Raw genomic sequence first — 19,181 nt, forward strand, 5'->3', positions numbered from 1 at the left:
GTCCTCTTCCTCCAAATTCCTTCACAAAATTAATAGTTTCCCCCACCCAGGCTTTGGCTTCACCCTTAACTAAACCTAGGTATGCTTTACTTCATTCCCCCATAATTTCCCTCTGCCTTCTGGGCTGAGATATACTAAAATATTTTAAGAGGTGGAGGGTGAGGAGAGTGGAGTTTGGGGTCGGGAGGGGCTGGAGCAGGTTGTAATGCCAGGATCCAGCCTCCAAAATAGCCATTTTCTCCGGGGGAACTGGCAAACTGATTTCTGTCGTCTGGAGATCTATTGTAATCGTGGGAGACCTCCAGGCCCCATCTGGAGGTTGGCTACCCTACTCCCAACTGCCTTCTCTCCCTCTCTTGCTCTGTTCTCGTATGTGTGTGTGTCCGGCCTGGCCCACCAGTTAAAAATTAATATTGGAACCTCCTTGGGGCAGGGACCCTTTCCGATTTTATTTGCTTACGCCCCTGTCGAATTTACTGCCTCTTTGGCGGCGGAGGTTCTTTTTTTAAAAGAAACATTTACGGCCCCTGCGCAATTTTTGTCTTATTATTAATTTCCCGCCCGTAAATAATGGCACACGCTGGAAAACGCCAGCATGCCTTGCTGCTTAAGAAACGAGAAAAACGCCGGGAAAAGAATCTCCAAACCAGGTGCCGGACTGCGATTGCATTTAATATAATGACCGCCTTAGCGTCTGGTAATCCTCGTAATCATTCATAATAAGTAATAACCAGAGAACATCTGGAGGGGGGGGAATCTGCCGTGGGGGCTGGCCTCCCCTGGCTTGAATCAATCTGCCGCCTGGACTGCCACAGAGGGCTGATCTTTGCAGGGTCGCCCAATTCTCTAACGTGGATGTGGCTTCTCTAATCCCAAGGAGGGGAGTCCCGGGCAGGAAGGAGTTAAGCAGCCTTTGTGGGTGATAACAGCCTTTTTGTCATTGAATGAGGGGAAGGAAAAGCAACTCCGGCTGTGTAGATAAACCTTCCCTCCACGGCTGGCCGTGCTCATTCCGGCACCATCTGGGCTCCAGGAAGACGGCAGCTCCCGCAGAGGTTGGAGGACTTGGGGTGGGACCCGACAGGGCAGCACAGCTGGGAAAACCAGGAACGGGAAAAGTTGGTAGAGACCCAGGCTAAGGGAGGTGAGATCTAGGGGCAGGGGGTCTGAAGCTCCGGGGCTGTACGGAGACATAAATCTAGGGTGTAGGTGGATAATCTTGGGGAGGGGGTCCCCAAGGTTCGTCGGAGAAAGCCAGGAAAGTGGCTTGCAAGTCGCAGAGGAGATAGAAGGATGATCTACGCAGGGGTGAGGCAGAGTTGGCCATCCGGCGGGTGCCAGGGGGTGTGCCACTGTAGAGTCTTAGCAAAATGCTTCTCTACCAGTTCCGTGTGGGTTTAGAAAGGTGCTTGGGTGTGAGGGCCAGTCTGGAATTACAGTAGATCTTTTTGGGAGGGCGAGACACGGATCCACTGCTTCAAAAGAGAGTGGATTCTCACGCAAGGCGTTCCGAACCGGAGGGGCTCGGCAGTGCCAGCCAGGCACAGATCGGGGAATGGGGGCTGTGCACCAGCGAGGAAGCTCCGGAGGTGTGGTTCTCCACGGGCCCAGGCTGCAGAGAGGACGTCCACCGGGAGAACGGCCCTGCACGGGTCGTGAGGTGGTGCTGTGGCTCCTCGTGGCCCTCTCCCAAGCTGGCCCGGCGGCCGGGGCCAACCTGACCATCGCCGTGGTCCTGCCCCAGCGCAACACGACCTACCCGTGGGCCTGGCCGCGGGTGGGCCCCGCCATCCAGCTGGCCATCGGGAGGATCAACGCCCAGCCCGGCCTCCTCCCCAACTACACGGTGTGGTCCGTCTTCAACACCAGCGAGGACGACCACGGCGTCTGCTCCGACTCCGTGGCCCCCCTGTCGGCCGTGGACCTCAAGATGGGCTACGACCCGGACGCCTTCATGGGCCCCGGCTGCGTCTACACCTCGGCCCCCGTGGCCCGCTTCACCAGGCATTGGAAGCTCCCGCTGGTGACCGCAGGGGCCGAGGCGGTGGGCTTCGGCGACAAAGGGGAATACGCCTTGACCACACGCATCGGTCCCAGCCACGGCAAGCTGGGCGAATTTGTGGTTTACCTCCACGAGCACTTCAACTGGACCCGCCGCGCCCTCCTCCTTTACTGGGACAACAAGACGGACGACCGGCCGTGCTTCTTCGCCGTGGAAGGGCTCTACGTGACCCTGCCGGACATGACCAACATAACGGTGGAGGAGAGCCCCTTTTCGGAGATGAACTACAGCGCCTTGATCCGGGACATCAGGAAGAAGGCAAGGAGTAAGTCTCCGTTTCTTGCCCTACCCCCTTCCCTGTCCAGACTGTGATTTTTAAAAAGAGACGTGATTCTTTATGATGGGTGTGTAATACAGCCAGGACCTCTGAGGTTTGTCCGGGTGCCGGGCAAGAGAGGTTCGGAGGTGGCTTCCGTTGCCTGCCCCTCACGTCCCGACCCCGGACCTCCTTGGAGGTTTCCCATTCAAAGACTAACCCTGTAATAGGGAAAAGGGGCATCTAAGAACCAGCTCTTCTTCTTCAGTCATATCAGGGCTCCCTCTCCTCCCTCACAGGGTGTCTGCTGTGGGGAGAGGAAAGGGAAGGTGACTGTAAGCAGCTTTGAGACTCCTTCGGGTAGGGAAAAGAGGCATACAAGAACCAACTCTTCTTCTTCTTCTTCTTCTTCTTCCTCTTCCTCTTCCTCTTCCTCTTCCTCTTCCTCTTCCTCTTCCTCTTCTTCAGTAATCTCTGGGCTCTCTCAGCCTCACCCACCTCAGAGGGTGTCTGTTGTGGGGAGAGGAAAGGGAAGGTGACTGTAAGCCACTTTGAGCCTCCTTCGGGTAGAGAAAAGAGGCATACAAGAACCAACTCTCCTTCTTCAGTAATATCAGGGCTCTCTCAGCCTCACCCACCTCACAGGGTGTCTGTTGTTGGGAGAAGAAAGGGAAGGCAATTGTAAGCCACTTTGAGCCTCTGGATAGAGAAAAGCGGCATATAAGAACCAACTCTTCTTCTTCTTCTTCTTCAGTAATCTCAGGGCTCTCTCAGCCTCACCTCCCTCACAGGGTGTCTGTTGTGGGGAGAGAAAAGGCAAGGCGATTGTAAGCCACTTTGAGACTCCTTCGGGTAGAAAAAAGCAGCATATAAGAACAAACTTTTCTTCTTCCTCCTCCTCCTGCTCGTCTAGCTTCCAAGATCGGGCAGGACTAGGCTGCCCTGGGCTGTCCGTGTCAGTTCGGAGCAGACAGCCCTGGTAGAATCCAGATGTGCAGAGGCTGGGCACGGTTTGCCCAAGGAGAGGAATGTTCTTTTTGCATGCTCAGACTCCTGCTCTCCTTTCGAAAACAGAAGTCCAGGGGCCCCTTGGACTTGCAAAATGTATTCCCCCAGAAGCTTGCGTGATGGAGAGAGTGCATCAGACATGCATCCCTCAGGCAGAGGTATTTCTCTTCAGGGTTGCAGATGGAAGGAAGATGTTTCTAGTAGAAATACTTTCTGCCTAACGGACAAACCTTTCCGCACGCCGGACGAAGCAAAGTCTGAATCACACAGGCTTCTGCCGGAGTGAATTTCCTTCATCTTGGAGGCGCCATTGAAATCCTGGGATTATGCTCCGGATTGGCATGAACCCCAAATTTCAGCACCAAAAGTACACCTTCTCCCATCCCGGCTTGGGACCCCTGTGCGCGCATACAAACGCACACGCATGCACCCACCCACCACCAGGTCTTCATCCGAATCTCAGTCTTTTTCCAGAGCCAGCACCTTTGAAATCACAATGCCGATGAGAGTATCTCTGAGCATGTGCTGAAAGCTTTTCCTTTGCCAACAGGTACCTATTACAGGCATCCTCGTTTTCTAGGACGAATGGGGGACAGCCTTTCAGGGTTAAGGGCAGGTTTGAAACAGATTTCCCTCCCGGCAGGTCTCAGTTTAGACCCTGCAAAGTTGACTCCTTTATAGACCTTCTTACTACCTGTTGAAATAATCTTTTTCTGGGGTGACCCCCTTCTTTCCACCTCCGAAAGTCCCATCCAGATCAGTCCCTGAACCACTCCATGGCAAGTAACCATGCTGAATTTCCCCAATTCAGCCATTTAGCTGGGTGACTTTGGGCTCGCCACCTGGTGATAAAGCTGTTCTGACCGAGCAGGAATCTCAGGGCTCTCTCAGCCTCCCCTCCCTCACAGGGTGTCTGTTGTGGGGAGAGGAAAGGGAAGGCGACTGTAAGCCGCTTTGAGATTCCTTCGGGTAGAGGAAAGCAGCATATAAGAACCAACTTGTCTTCTTCAGTAATCTCAGGGCTCTCTCAGCCTCACCCACCTCACAGGGTGTCTGTTGTGGGGAGAGGAAAGGGAAGGTGACTGGAAGCCTCTTTGAGACTCCTTCGGGTAGAGAAAAGCAGCATATAAGAACCAACTCTCCTTCTTCTTCAGTAATCTCAGGGCTCTCTCAGCCTCACCTCCCTCACAGGGTGTCTGTTGTGGGGAGAGGAAAGGGAAGGTGACTGTAAGCCGCTTTGAGGCTCCTTCGGGTAGAGAAAAGCGGCATATAAGAACCAACTCTTCTTCTTCTTCAGTAATCTCAGGGCTCTCTCAGCCTCACCTCCCTCACAGGGTGTCTGTTGTGGGGAGAGGAAAGGGAAGATGACTGTAAGCCGCTTTGAGGCTCCTTCGGGTAGAGAAAAGCAGCATATAAGAACCAACTCTCCTTCTTCTTCAGTAATCTCAGGGCTCTCTCAGCCTCACCTCCCTCACAGGGTGTCTGTTGTGGGGAGAGGAAAGGGAAGGTGACTGTAAGCCGCTTTGAGGCTCCTTCGGGTAGAGAAAAGCGGCATATAAGAACCAACTCTTCTTCTTCTTCCTCTTCTTCTTCATCATCATCATCATCATCATACTTGTCAGATGAGATGGGAGACCTCGAAGGGTTGTGGCACAGAGGCAGGCAATGGCAAACCACCTCCAAACATCTTTTGCCTTGAAAACCCCACAGGTTTGCCGTAAGTCAGCAATGACTTGACGGCAGTGTCCACCACACAAACAAGGTGCCAAGGCACCAGCACTACATTGCGCTGGGACATGGAGGTTCCATCTCATTGTCCTGGCTCACCGTCTGGAACAGGGGTAGTCAAACTGCGGCCCTCCAGATGTCCGTGGACTACAATTCGCTGGCAGGGGCTCCTGGGAATTGTAGTCCACGGACATCTGGAGGGCCGCAGTTTGACTACCCCTGAACAAAACTCTTCTCCGAACCCATTCCTGACGAATCTCACCCGACACCGTCTCATTGCACCCAGTGGTAGTGAGTTCTGCATAGCAGGGTGAGCGTGGCAAAGGGAACCTTTTACAGTCTTGAGCCTCTGGCTGTTCTCCTCTAGTGTAAAGGCCTCATGGAGCCAATCGGAGGCTGGGCAGGCCGAGGGAGAATTCTGGGTACTACCTGCAGGGGGAACCAAACTGTGGCTCTCCAGATGACAAAGGACTACAATTCCCATGAGCCCCTGCCAGCATTGTAGTCCTTGGACATCTGGAGAGAACCTTAGTTTGGCCACCCATGAGGGCCCAAGTTTCAGGCCATGAACCCCTGTCTTTCATGCAAGGGCTAAGCCATTCCACAACACGAGAGAGAGTGTCTGGGCATGAGCAGAGTGCTTTTTCCCCTGACGCTCACGCCTGATCGAAGCTTCTTGCGTTCAGATTGCCTCCTAGCTGTCTGAGGGGCTGGCATATTGGTGAGTGCTGCGGTATTTGTTTCTTGAGCAAACGCGGGGGCGGGGAGATGCCAGAAACTGGAAGGGCCAGGAGTTATTTTGGAGCTAGGGGATGCCTAGTAGGGAGAAGATTGAGGGGGGGGGGTGTCTCAGCTTACATTTGGCCAAACTGAGTTTTGTGGGTCTGTCTGACAGAGGGGCACATCCTCAACGTGTGTTTTTTTGCCTTGAAATGAGAACAATCTGTGGAATTTGTGTGTGTACATGAAAGAAGAGGAGAGGAACACCGAAGAAGGGTGTTCATACCCCACTTTTCACAACCCCGAGGAGTCCCAGACGGAGAATCTACGGCCCTCCCCTCCCCCCATGGCAAATATTCCCAGGGATACGTCAATTCATGTTGTATTTTCTAGTCATCCTCATAACACCCCTGGTAGGTAGGACAGCGTCTGTTATCTCCACTTGAGAGCCAGCGTGGTGTAGTGGTTAAGAGTGCTGGCCTCTAATCTGGAAAACCTGGGTCGATTCTCCAGTCCTCTTCTACATGCAGACAACTGGGTGACCTTGGGCCAGTCTCAGTTCTCTCTGAGCTCTCTCAGCTTCACTTACCTCACAGGGCATCTGTTGTGAGGACAGAAATGGAAGGTGATTGGAAGCCGCTTGGAGACATACGAGGCCTGCAGGGTGACCCTGGGGCAGGCCCAGTTCTCTCAGAGCTCTCTCGACCTCACCTACCTCATCTGGAGGGAAGATAAGGCGATTGTAAGCCACTTTGAGACTCCTTCAGGTAGGGAAAAAGCAGGATTAAAAAGAAAAAAAAAGAAAACCGCTCTTCTTCCTCGGAGGTTGTGAAACACAATAACAGACCTCTCGCTGGAAAAGGTGGCTTGGAGAACCAAGATGAAATTACGTTTTCACGACGTACGTCATCGTGGTCCCTCTTTCAACAGCAGCCCTGCAAGGCGGGTCACCGTAACATCTAGAGAAGTCTGGAATTAGAGGTGTCAGTTTACCTAGGGTCACGTCGACCCTGAACACCTGAAATGAGATTTGACCAAGGCGGGGGGGGGGGGGAGGGTTCCGTATCCTACCTTGGTCTTTTCCACGGCTAGCTGATAACACATCTCAATTTATGGCCTTCTGCCCTTTGGTCAGAGTGGTTTTTTGCACATGACGCCATGGAATCAGAGATGCCCAGGGTACACACACTTTGGAAAATCCAGGGATCCAAAAATTTCCTTCCCAATTCGTGCTTAATGTCCAGAACGCAGAGCTCCATGTCTGGCTGGGAACCAGCTGTCTAATGCCAGAATCCAGTCCCCCCCCACCCCAATAAATAGCTGGTGAGAGGATCCCAATGCTGGTGGCAGTTATCCCAGGTTGCCACCCTCCAGGCAGGGCCTGGAAACCTCTTGGAATTAAAATTGAGCTCCGCGTAACGGACATCAATTCCCCTGGAGAAACTGCCTGCTAGGAGGGAGGAGAGTCTGTCATTTTTCGCTCCAAGGTTCCTCCCCGGACACTGCCCACGTCCCCCGGAATTCCCCAACTAGGAGATGGCAAGTCTTCAGAGGAGGGCACTCTGTGCATGCTCAGGAAACGGGTGCCTCTTCACGTTACTTCGCTTTGCGTTCTAAAGCTGAGACCCAGCAGTGGAAACAAGCAGTGGTGGGTTCTCCATCTTTGGAGATTTTTAAACAGAGGCTTGATAGATGTCTGACAGAGAGGCTGATTCTGTGAAGGCTCAAGGGGGTGGCAGGTGACAGGGCTGTGAGTGTGCTGCATTGTGAAGGGGGTTGGACTTGATGACCCAGGAGGTCCCAACGCTGTGATTTTATGATTCTAAATTCCATCTAAACCTCTGGAAGAAGTTCCTGATAGTCAGAGAGGTTCCTCAGTGGAACAGGCTTCCTTGGGAGGTGATGGGTTCTCCATCTTTGGAGGTTTTTAAACAGAGGCTGGAGAGCCATCTGACGGAGAGGCTGATTCTGTGAAGGCTCAAGGGGGGGTGGCAGGTGACAGTGGATGAGCAAGAGGGTTGTGAGTGTCCTGCACAGTGCAGGGGGTTGGACTAGATGACCCAGGAGGTCCCTTCCAACTCTCTGGAGGTTTTTAAATAGAGGCTGGAGAGCCATCTGACGGAGAGGCTGATTCTGTGAAGGCTCAAGGGGGTGGCAGGTGACAGTGGATGAGCGAGAGGGTTGTGAGTGTCCTGCACAGTGCAGGGGGTTGGACTAGATGACCCAGGAGGTCCCTTCCAACTCTCTGGAGGTTTTTAAATAGAGGCTGGAGAGCCATCTGACGGAGAGGCTGATTCTGTGAAGGCTCAAGGGGGTGGCAGGTGACAGTGGATGAGCGATAGGGTTGTGAGTGTCCTGCACAGTGCAGCGGGGTTGGACTAGATGACCCAGGAGGTCCCTTCCAACTCTCTGGAGATTTTTAAATAGAGGCTGGAGAGCCATCTGACGGAGAGGCTGATTCTGTGAATGCTCAAGGGGGTGGCAGGTGACAGTGGATGAGCGAGAGGGTTGGGAGTGTCCTGCACAGTGCAGGGGGTTGGACTAGATGACCCAGGAGGTCCCTTCCAACTCTATTATTCTAAGCAAAAGGGTGATCTGGATCAGACAAAGTCCTGGGGTACCTATAACCACTGAGACGTCCTCCATCCCTGTCAAGGCCCAGGGAACCACGGGGTGGGGTGGGGGGAGCCCGTCTTCCTACGTCAACTCAAACTGAACTGCGTGGGGTTGGGCTCCTCCTGAATTCTGTGTGGGAGGTTTAAGGGCGACCGGGGTCTTGGCCTTGGCAGGGTGTTCACCGAATGACAGCGGCTGCAGCAGCAGGAGGTCTCAACGGAACATATACTTTATATGCTAATAAAACCACGGCTCATATATTGGACCCTTGAGGCCGATGCTGATGGTACTATTGACTGGCAATACACAATAAATGACATAAGGTCCCTAATGCAGGCCAATACTGTGCAAAGGGACCGAAAAGAGGGAGGGAAGACCAGATCATACACCCCAGGGATCTCGAAGTGGCTCACCATCGCCTGCCCGCCCTCTCCCCACAACAGAAGGACTGTGAGGCAGGCAGGGCTGAGTGAGCTCAGAGAGAACTGTGACTGGCCCAAGGTCACCCAGGTAGCTGCATGCAGGGGAGGAGGAGGAGGGAGAACCAAACCCGGTTCTCCAGATTAAAGGCCGCCGCTCTTAACCGCCACGCCAAGCTGGCTCTGAACATTCAAAAAAGAAGCTGATTCTTGAGGATTCGGCAATAAAAAGAGGAGGCGGAAATATTAGGGGGGAAGGGGACATGAGCAGGTGTCATTTCATGTCCTTTGGCTTCTTTACTGGCCCAACAGAATTGCTTTCCCTCCTTGGCCTGATCCTGTTTCCACTCCTGAAACGAGCAAGGCAGGGGTGGTCAACCTGCGGCCCTCCAGATGTCCATGGACTACACTTCCCATGAGCCCCTGAAGCAAGGTGTGTAGGGGGAGGCGGTGATGCCAGGGTGCTCCTGAGCTCGTCCAGACGGCCCTTCCTTCACAAACGGGTCGCCAAACCCCCTGTCCGAGCTGAGCCGGGAGGGAGGGTTTTCCGAGCAAAGCCGAAATGGTGCAGTGGCGGAAGTCCAACCTCTCCTGGAACAGGGTGTTTTCCGAAAGAGGCAGTAAGCCATGCTAATTAATGCCGGTTAATGATTGTGCAGAAGCGAAGGAAAATCAACCAGTGCAAATCCCCCAGGTTTTTTTGGGGGGGGGAGGGGTGTTTGTATCAGTCCTGCCGGTTTCCTTTAAACGTGGGGTTGGTTTCTGTATTTAAATGCATTTTGCACGAACACAAAAACAGTACTTCACCTAGGGATGCCAGCCTCCAGGTGGGACCTGGGGACACTCTGGAGTTATATTTCATCCAGATCTCCTGGAGAAAATGGATGCTTTGGGGGGTGGGGCGCACTGTACCCCACTGAGGTCCCTCTCCTCTCCCAAGCTCCAGCCGCAAATCTCCAGGGGGTTCGCAACCTGCATCTGGCAACCCTGCCTCCCTCGTTCCCCTAGGATGCCAACCTCCAGGTGGGACCTGGGGACCCCATGGTTGGACAGCTCATCTCCAGGCTACAGAGATCAGTTCCCCTGGAGATTTTGGGGGTTGCGTCTGGGGAGGGTGGGGGTTGGGATCTTGGCAGGGGATAATGCCATTGAGTCCACCCTCCTCCAGGGAAACAAACCTCGACCACCTGGAGATGCATTATAATGGCAGATCTCCAGGTGCCAAGTGAAGGTTGGCAACATGTGGAGATCTGATGATAGCTCATGGACTTGGGAAAGGGAGCCAGCCCGTGGACTCAAATGCTGCCCAAACACTCATCCCCCCCCCCTCTAGTGGCCAGGGTCCCTGTTAAGGGGCACCAAGACAGCTAAACATTTAAAACACAAAGAATTAAACAGCATGTTGACAAGGTGGAGCATATGCGGAATAGGTATCCAGTTCAGATGGAGGAAAGTTGAAGGAGCTGGGGAGTTTCGGAACGTTCAGCCTGGAGAAGAGGAGGTTGAGAGGGGACGGGATGACTCTCTTGACGTCTTCGGAAGGTGGTCCCTTGCAGAAGGTTGGGGAGTGGTTCCTGTTGGCAGCAGAGGAGAGGACCTGCAGGAATAGGTTTAAACTACGGGTAGGACGCTACCGGCTAGAGATCCGGGGGGGGGGGGGAAATCACCCTCTAAGTAGTTCAGCAGTGTAATGGGCTGCCTAAGGAGGTGGGGAGATCCCCTCACTGGCGGTCATCAAGCAGCAGCTGGACAGATCCTTCTGCTGGATGCTTGAGGCTGATCCTGCATTGAGCAGGGGGTGGGACTAGATGGCCTTTAGGGTCCCTTCCCACTCTAGGATTCTATGAGGTTTAGCCTGGCAAGGAGATGACTGGAGGGCAGCGGGAGAGCCCGTATACAAGGATCGGTATTGCTGTCATTAGAGAGGATGGAGCGGTGTCGTTTCTTGTTGTCCCCAGGAGGCTGGACCAGTCCCGAGGGGCTGAAATTAAATCAAAAAGAGGAGGAACTTCCTGATGGTCAAGGTGGTTCCTCGGTGGAACAGGCCTCCTCGGGAGGTGGTGGGCTCCCCTTCTTTGGTGGTTTTGAAGCAGAGGCAAGGTCGGCCACCTGACAGCCATGTTGATTCTGTGAATTTAGGCAGATCCAGAGCGGCAGAGCAGGAAGGGGCAACTCAGTGCTCTGTCCTTGTGGCTTATTCTTGTATACCCAAGGAAATCCTAGTCAGCACTTTGGGGTCACAAAGGAGTCAAATCGGGCCAGAGATCTTGGAGAACTGTTTTTTTTTTGACCCAGCGTTTCACTATTTGAAGGAGTCCCAAAACGGTTTACAAACACCTCCCCCTTCTTCTCCCCAAAACACCCTGGGAGGTAGGTGGCGCTGGGAGAGCTCTGCGAGAACTGCTCTGTGAGAACAGCTCTAAGAGAACTGTGACTGGGCCAAGGTCAGCCAACTGGCTGCAGGTTGAGGAACCGGGTGTCAACCCAGCTCTCCAGATTAGAGTCTGCCACTCTTAACCATGTCACCACACTGGCATTTTTACCTTCCTCTAGGCATAGAGGGCCTCTTGTGGCACAGGGTGGTAAGGCAGCTGACATGCTATCTGAAGCTCTGCCCATGGAGCTGGGAGTTCGATCCCAGCAGCCGGCTCAAGGTTGACTCAGCCTTCCATCCTTCCAAGGTCGGTAAAATGAGTACCCAGCTTGCTGCTGGGTGATAAAACGGTAATGACTGGGGAAGGCACTGGCAAACCACCCCGTATTGAGTTTGCCAAGAAAACGCTAGAGGGCGTCACCCCAAGGGTCAGACAAGACCTGGTGCTTGCAGAGGGGATACCTTTACCTTTTTAGGCATAGAAAAGCAGTCACTGGAGGAGTTGGAGGAGAGTACTTATGAATTCTCTGCATTGTGCAAGAGACTGGACTAGGTGGCCTTGAGGTCCCTTCCAACGCTATGCTGCTACAATGAAAATCACATCTAAAACCATTCCAAGGCGTAACGCCAGAGCTGAAATACATACAAAAACGTAAAACCAACAATTCAGACATCGGGCAGGAAGGAAGAGGACCACCAAAGGTACGTTGAACGAAACAAAAAAATCTTTACCAGCTGGCAGCAGAAGGTACAGACAAATCTCATAGAATCATAGAGTTGGAAGGGACCTCCTGGGTCATCTAGTCCAACCCCCTGCACTATGCAGGACAGTCACAACCCTCTTGTTCATCTCCCTGCGGAGAGAGTTTCAGGTGCACATTTCAGCACACACTCTTCAGCCAATGCACACCTGGGGCAAGAGATTAACATTTTGGCACAATTCTTTGGTGCCATGATTTTCTGTTACCTCCGCCCTCTCTGCCTCTTTACATTATCGGTATGAACGGTGCCTCTGAGCATGCACCAAAGGGTGGAGAGGAACTGCAAATTGTCCCTGAAGAGTGGAATTGGGCCTCCCTTCCGACAGCAAGCCCGAACCTTACCAGGGTTCAAGGAAATGTGTGCTTGCAGAGGTCCTGGTCATTCTGGGGATCTTCTAGAATGACAGCTCTTCTCCAAACCACAGAGATCCAGTTGCCCTGGAGAAAATGACCACTTTGTAGGGTGGGTTCCAGGGTATTGTAACCCCAGTGAGGTCTCTGTCCCCCCCCCCCCCCAGCTACATTCCCAAATCTCCTATTCTGCACACATTGGATAATGCACTTTCAATGCACTTTAGAAGGAGATTATCCTGTTCCGCACAGGAAAACCCAGCTGCAAAAGCAATTTGAAAGTGCATTATCCTTCAGGTGCAGAATGGGCCCAGGAGTTTCCCAGTCTGGATCTCGCAACCTTACACCCCCAATCCCCCACTGATGGCCAGGGAGGAACTAGCAACCTTATGCCCCACAAGACCTGTTGCTCCCTTTTTTAGGATTTTGGGGGTTAGGTCTGAGTGATGTGAGCACGACGCAGGTGGCCGAGATCTTTGGCAGGGCTGCTCAGAATCCCTGATGGCTTTTTGGCTCCCCTGGAACTTTGACCTCTCTTTCTTTGAAGAAATGCAAACTTTCCCTCTGTTCCTTCCCTCAGTATTCCGAGAGTAGCTTTCAAAAACAGATTCTGGGTTGCGGTGGTATTCCTGAGGCACCGCCACTGTGCCTGTTAAATGTTAACTTTCCAGGTGATCCCTGCTGCCTTAGGATGCCCTGGGTGCCCTGGATAGGGGGTAGGGTTGCCTGATCCAGGACTGGAAACTCATTGAGATTTGGGGACAGGGCCTGGGGAGATCAGGGACCTCACTGGAGTACCATGCCTGAGACCACCCTCTAAAGAATCCTTCCTCTCCAGAGGAACTAATCTCTGTAGTCTGGAGAGGAGGTGTGATTCCGGAGGATCCCCAGGCCACGCCTGGAGATTGGCCTCTCTAGGGCCCCATGTGGAGGTGGGCACTCCTAATTAAGATTGCCAACCTGGGACGCCAGGCACCGCTCACTTTTGGCAAAGGAGGCGGGCACTCTCTGGTAGCCCCCCTCCCCATTTGCCCAAACACAAAAGAGCATCCGGAGTGCTGACATCACCCGGAAATGACAGTGGCATCTCAGGGGTGACGCTCTGGCTTTTGGGGAAACTCTATGATCAAAGATGAGCCTCGAATCATAGAGTTTTGCCCAGAACCAAGAGCGTCAATCCCTTTAAGACCAGGGTGTACCAATGTGACTTCCGGGTGATGACAGCACTTCGGAACGTTCTTCCTGGTCCCAGAGGGCAAGGGGGAGATGGGGGGGGGGATGGTGTTGATCGCTGCAGAAGCTGCAGTTTTTTTTGGGGGGGGGTCTGGCATCCCTATTACCATCTCTGAACTTGGAAATTCTTGGATATTTGAGGAAGGAACTTGGTTTGGAAAGGGAAGGGACCTCAGTGGCGTTCAATGCAGTCCAGCCTTGAAAGCAGCCATTTTCTCCGGAGGAACTGATCAAAACTGAAACTGGACAGAACTGAGAGGGTGCAGAGGAGAGCAACGGGGATGATCCGGGGCCTCGAGGTCAAGCCCTCTGAGGAAAGGGAATGGGGAAGTTCGTTCTGGAGAAGAGGAGGTTGAGAGGGGACAGGATGTCCGTCTTGAAAAATTTGGAAGGTTGTCCCTTGGAGGAGGGCAGGGAAAGGTTCCTGTTGGCAGCAGAAGGAGAGGACCTGCAGTTAGGGCTATAAACTACGTAGAATCATAGACTAGAGTTGGAAGGGACCTCCTGGGTCATCTAGTCCAACCCCCTGCACTGTGCAGGACACTCACATCCCTATCGCTCACCCACTGTCACCTGCCACCCCTTTGAGGACTGCTCTGACCTGTCAGGAATGCCTCCCGGATGTTTAGACAGAATTTATTCCCATTGGTTCTGGTCCGTCCCTCCAGGGCAAGAGAGAACAACTCTGCTCCATCCTCTACATGGCAGCCTTTTCAATACTTGACGTGTAGAACAATATCGGCTAGATATCAGGAAACAAATTTTCACAGTCCGAGGAGTGCTACAGTGGAATCAAGGAGGTGGGATCTCCCCTTCACTGGTGGTCTTCAAGCAGCGGCTGGACAGATCCTGATCCTGCATGCTTGAGGCTGATCCTGCATTGAGCAGGGGGGTGGGACTAGATGGCCTGTAGGAACCCCTTCCAACTCTAGGATTCTGTTATCATAGCCTGGAAACCCACTGTAATTCCTGGGGGTTAGCAGCCATGCAGGGCCGAAAGAGAGTCTTTGCCCAATTTCATTTCTCATTCTCCCCCAAAAATGCAATTATACCCACGGCTGCCACCCCTTCGGCTGGGATTGCTTCCTTCGCCTGGCGTGAGTTCTGTTGTTGTTTCAGTGGTGGCTATTTTGGGGCTGCTCCGTATCCCATCAAGAATGTTCCCCAGACTTTCTCACCACTGAGCGAAGTAAGGCCGCCACTCCTGGCAGGGGGGTGGGACGCAATTTTGGTTGTTGCTGTCAGGACTCTCGGGTGTCTGCAGTTCCAATGCGTAAATAATAACATAAATTATACTGTCATTATACCATGCTTCATGGAGGACAAGTTATTACAAGGATTGGGGGGGGGGGAGCGCGAGGCGTTCTTTCTTCAGAAGAAAAGAAGAATGTGTTGGGATTTTTTTATTTAAGGAAAAAATGACAGGGGGACATGAGGGGGGGCTTAGAAAGTTACGCACAGGGGAGCGGGAGAGAGTCTTCTCTCCACAACACCAAGAGAAGAGCCCTGTTGGACCATCCCAGTGGTCCATCTAGTCCAGCATCACATCTAACATAGTGGCCTCAGCTAGTTCCTCTGCAGGGCCAGCCACAGGGCAGGGAGGCCGAGGCCTTCCCCTCATAAGGGACACAGGAGAGCCCTGCTGGGTCAGACCAGGGAGGGCCCCTCCAGTCCAGCCTCCTGCCTCACCCAGGGGCCAGCCAGTCTCTCTGCAGGGCCAGCAACAGGGCAGGGAGGCCGAGGCCTTCCCCTGCTAAGGACACAGGAGAGCCCTGCTGGGTCAGACCAGGGAGGGTCCCTCCAGTCCAGCCTCCAGCCTCACCCAGGGGCCAGCCAGTCCCTCTGCAGGGCCAGCCACAGGGCAGGGAGGCCGAGGGCCTTCCCTCATAAGGACACAGGACAGCCCTGCTGGGTGAGACCAGGGAGGGTCCCTCCAGTCCAGCCTCCTGCCTCACCCAGGGGCCAGCCAGTCCCTCTGCAGGGCCAGCAAGAGGGCAGGGAAGCCGAGGCCTTCCCCTCCTAAGGACACAGGAGAGTCCTGCTGGGTCAGACCAGGGAGGGGCCCTTCAGTCCAGCCTCCTGCCTCACACAGGGGCCAGCCAGTTCCTCTGCAGGGCCAGCCACAGGGCAGGGAGACCGAGGCCTTCCCCTCATAAGGACACAGGACAGCCCTGCTGGGTGAGACCAGGGAGGGTCCCTCCAGTCCAGCCTCCTGCCTCACCCAGGGGCCAGCCAGTCCCTCTGCAGGGCCAGCCACAGGGCAGGGGGGCCGAGGCCTTCCCCTCATAAGGACGCAGGAGAGCCCTGCTGGGTCAGACCAGGGAGGGTCCCTCCAGTCCAGCCTCCTGCCTCACCCAGGGGCCAGCCAGTCCCTCTGCAGGGCCAGCAACAGGGCAGGGAGGCCGAGGCCTTCCCCTCATAAGGACACAGGAGAGCCCTGCTGGGTCAGACCAGGGAGGGTCCCTCCAGTCCAGCCTCCTGCCTCACCCAGGGGCCAGCCAGTCCCTCTGCAGGGCCAGCAACAGGGCAGGGAGGCCGAGGCCTTCCCCTCATAAGGACACAGGAGAGCCCTGCTGGGTCAGACCAGGGAGGGTCCCTCCAGTCCAGCCTCCTGCCTCACCCAGGGGCCAGCCAGTCCCTCTGCAGGGCCAGCAACAGGGCAGGGAGGCCGAGGCCTTCCCCTCATAAGGACACAGGAGAGCCCTGCTGGGTCAGACCAGGGAGGGTCCCTCCAGTCCAGCCTCCTGCCTCACCCAGGAGCCAGCCAGTCCCTCTGCAGGGCCAGCCACAGGGCAGGGAGGCCGAGGCCTTCCCCTCATAAGGACACAGGAGAGCCCTGCTGGGTCAGACCAGGGAGGGTCCCTCCAGTCCAGCCTCCTACCTCACCCAGGGGCCAGCCAGTCCCTCTGCAGGGCCAGCCACAGGGCAGGGAGGCCGAGGCCTTCCCCTCATAAGGACACAGGAGAGCCCTGCTGGGTCAGACCAGGGAGGGTCCCTCCAGTCCAGCCTCCTGCCTCACACAGGGGCCAGCCAGTCCCCTCTGCAGGGCCAGCCACAGGGCAGGGAGGCCAAGGCCTTCCCCTCATAAGGACACAGGAGAGCCCTGTTGGGTCAGACCAGGGAGGGTCCCTCCAGTCCAGCCTCCTGCCTCACCCAGGGGCCAGCCAGTCCCTCTGCAGGGCCAGCCACAGGGCAGGGAGGCCGAGGCCTTCCCCTCATAAGGACCGCTTGCCAGCTCTGGGTTTGGAAATACCTGGAGGATTTGGGGGTGGAGCCAGGATTGGGCAGTATTTGTGGCAGGGAGGGACTTCATTGGAGTTTAAAGCAGCCACCTTCTCCAGGGGAACTGGTTTCTCAAATCTAGAGATGAGCTATAATTCCAGGGGATCCATGGAGAGGGACCTCAGTGGTTAAGAGCAGAGGCTTCTAATCTGGCAAACTGGGTTTGATTCCTCTCTCCTCCACATGCAGCCAGCTGGGTGGCCTTGGGCTAGTGACCATCTGATTAGAGCTGTTCTCACTGAGCAGTTCTTCCAGAGCTCTCTCAGCCTCACCTACCTCCCAGGGTGCCTTTTGTGGGTTGACGAAGGGAAGGTGGCGTAAGCTGCTTTGAGACTCCTTCAAGCAGTGAAAAGTGGGTATAAAAACCAACTCCTCCTCATGTTATGGAGTCCACCCTCCCAAGCAGCCAATTTCTCCAGGGGGACTGATCTGTGTCGCCTGGAGAGGAGCTAGTCCCTAGATCTTGGCTTTAGGGGTAGGCCTCGTAGGCTGTGTTGACCGCCAAAGTCACTGCCGTGGGAGGCGAAGATGGCGTGTCAGCAAAACAGGAAAGCTCCAGCTGGGAGGGGGCAAGCATGCCGTGACCCCGCCCTGTGGACAGAACGCGTCCCTTGACCTCGGCTGCCGGTGCGGGAAGGACACACAGCCCGGAAAATAACAGGATGTCTCTTGGCCGGAGGCCCGGTGGAGGGCGAATGAAAGAAGGGAAGCAACCCGGGCCTGCAGGCTTCAGCCCCATTTCGGCCCAGGGTGCCATGTTCTTTTCCTGTTTAGCCTGGAGGTGAGACGACTGAGAGGGGATCTGATGGCCATCTTCAAGTATATAAAGGTTGCCATGTAGAGGATGGAGCACAGTTGTTCTCTCTTGCCCCGGAGGGACGGACCAGAACCAATGGGGTGAAATTAATGCAAAAGAAATTCCGTCTAAACCTCCGGAAGAAGTTCCTGACAGTCAGAGCAGTTCCTCAATGGAACAGGCTTCCTCGGGAGGCGGTGGGTTCTCCATCTTTGGAGATTTCTTAACAGAGGCTGGAGAGCCATCTGATGGAGAGGCTGATTCTGTGAAGGTTCAATGGGGTGGCAGGTTACATTAGATGAGAGACAGGGTTGTGAGTGTCCTGCATAGTGCAGGGGGTTGGACTAGATGACCCATGATGTCCCTTCCAACTCTATGATTCTATCTGCCCCAACCGCTCGAAAATCATCTTGGAGAAATTCCCTACTTCTCTTATCACTCCTCCACGCTTTGGCCAAAGCACGTCTTTTCACAGAGTTTAGCTTGTAGTCCTGGGTTCTGTTTGCCAAGTGGGTTAATGCAAAGGAGGATCTTTCATGAAGAGGAAGAAATTCCTCCTCCCCACCCCACCCTTAGCCCTCGGCCGGTTGTACCTGCACCCAGCCCCCCCTCCTTCATGCAGGCGGATCCTTCTCCTCCCACAGGCCTACATGCCGGGCAGAAGGCACTCCCTTCGGTCCAGGGGTCAGCCAAGTTGGGAGGGGGGGGTCCGCATTGCAGGGCACGTAGGAGGAATGCGAGGCCAGGTTGCTAGGGTTCTAGTCGTGGCTGAATGCTCCGTGGGTCTCCCCCCCTCCGAAACGTCTTGGAAATTGCCTTCCCAGCAACCAGGAAAAACATTTGTCATTTGTGGCACCTGAAAAAGGCAGGAAGAAGGCTTGACTGTGTTGTGGTCAGTGAAATATTCCAGAGCTGGTTGCCTTCCTCACTTCTGACAGCTCAGGTCAGGGGTCCCCAACGTGGCGCTTGCTGACTGATATCCCGGCACCTGCCAAGGTCCTTAAAAAGACGGTGGGACCAGGTGGGGTTTTGCCCAGAAAGCTTCTGATTGGCCGGTGGACATCCAGCTGGATGTGTAGATTTTTTATAAATGTGGTTTTGGCAGCAGCTGCTACCACAGCACAAAGAGATTCATGGTGTGATTGAAGAAGAAGAAGAGTTGGTTCTTATATGCCGCTTTTCTCTACCAAAGGAGTCTCAAAGCGGTTTACAGTCACCTTCCCTTTCCTCTCCCCACAACAGACACCCTGTGAGGGAGGGAAGGCTGAGAGAGCCCTGAGATTACTGAAGAAGAAGAGTTGGTTCTTACATGCCACTTTTCTTTACCCGAAGGAGTCTCAAAGTGGCTTATATTCACCTTCTCTTTCCTCTCCCCGCAACAGACACCCTGTGAGGGAGGGGAGGCTGAGAGAGCCCTGAGATTACTCAAGAAGAAGAAGAGCTGGTTCTTATATGCCGCTTTTCTCTACCCGAAGGAGTCTCAAAGCGGTTTACATTCGCCTTCCCTTTCCTCTCCCCACAACAGACACCCTGTGAGGGAGGGAAGGCTGAGAGAGCCCTGAGATTACTGAAGAA

At 54.4% G+C, this 19,181-nt stretch overlaps 1 protein-coding gene across 1 annotated transcript in view; it reads left to right on the forward strand.

Annotated features, from left to right (window-relative positions):
* The first annotated feature begins 282 nt into the window (after positions 1-282).
* The window catches only part of NPR1 (natriuretic peptide receptor 1), a 78,819-nt gene continuing 59,920 nt past the window's right edge, over positions 283-19,181 (forward strand). Inside the window, exon 1 of the mRNA XM_077321174.1 lies at positions 283-2,327. Within this exon, the coding sequence (XP_077177289.1) occupies positions 1,556-2,327 (772 nt within the window). The 5' untranslated portion in view covers positions 283-1,555. The remainder of the gene's footprint in view (positions 2,328-19,181) is intronic.

This window comes from Paroedura picta, chromosome 1 (assembly GCF_049243985.1).
Source record: "Paroedura picta isolate Pp20150507F chromosome 1, Ppicta_v3.0, whole genome shotgun sequence".
Classification (NCBI taxonomy): domain Eukaryota; kingdom Metazoa; phylum Chordata; class Lepidosauria; order Squamata; family Gekkonidae; genus Paroedura; species Paroedura picta.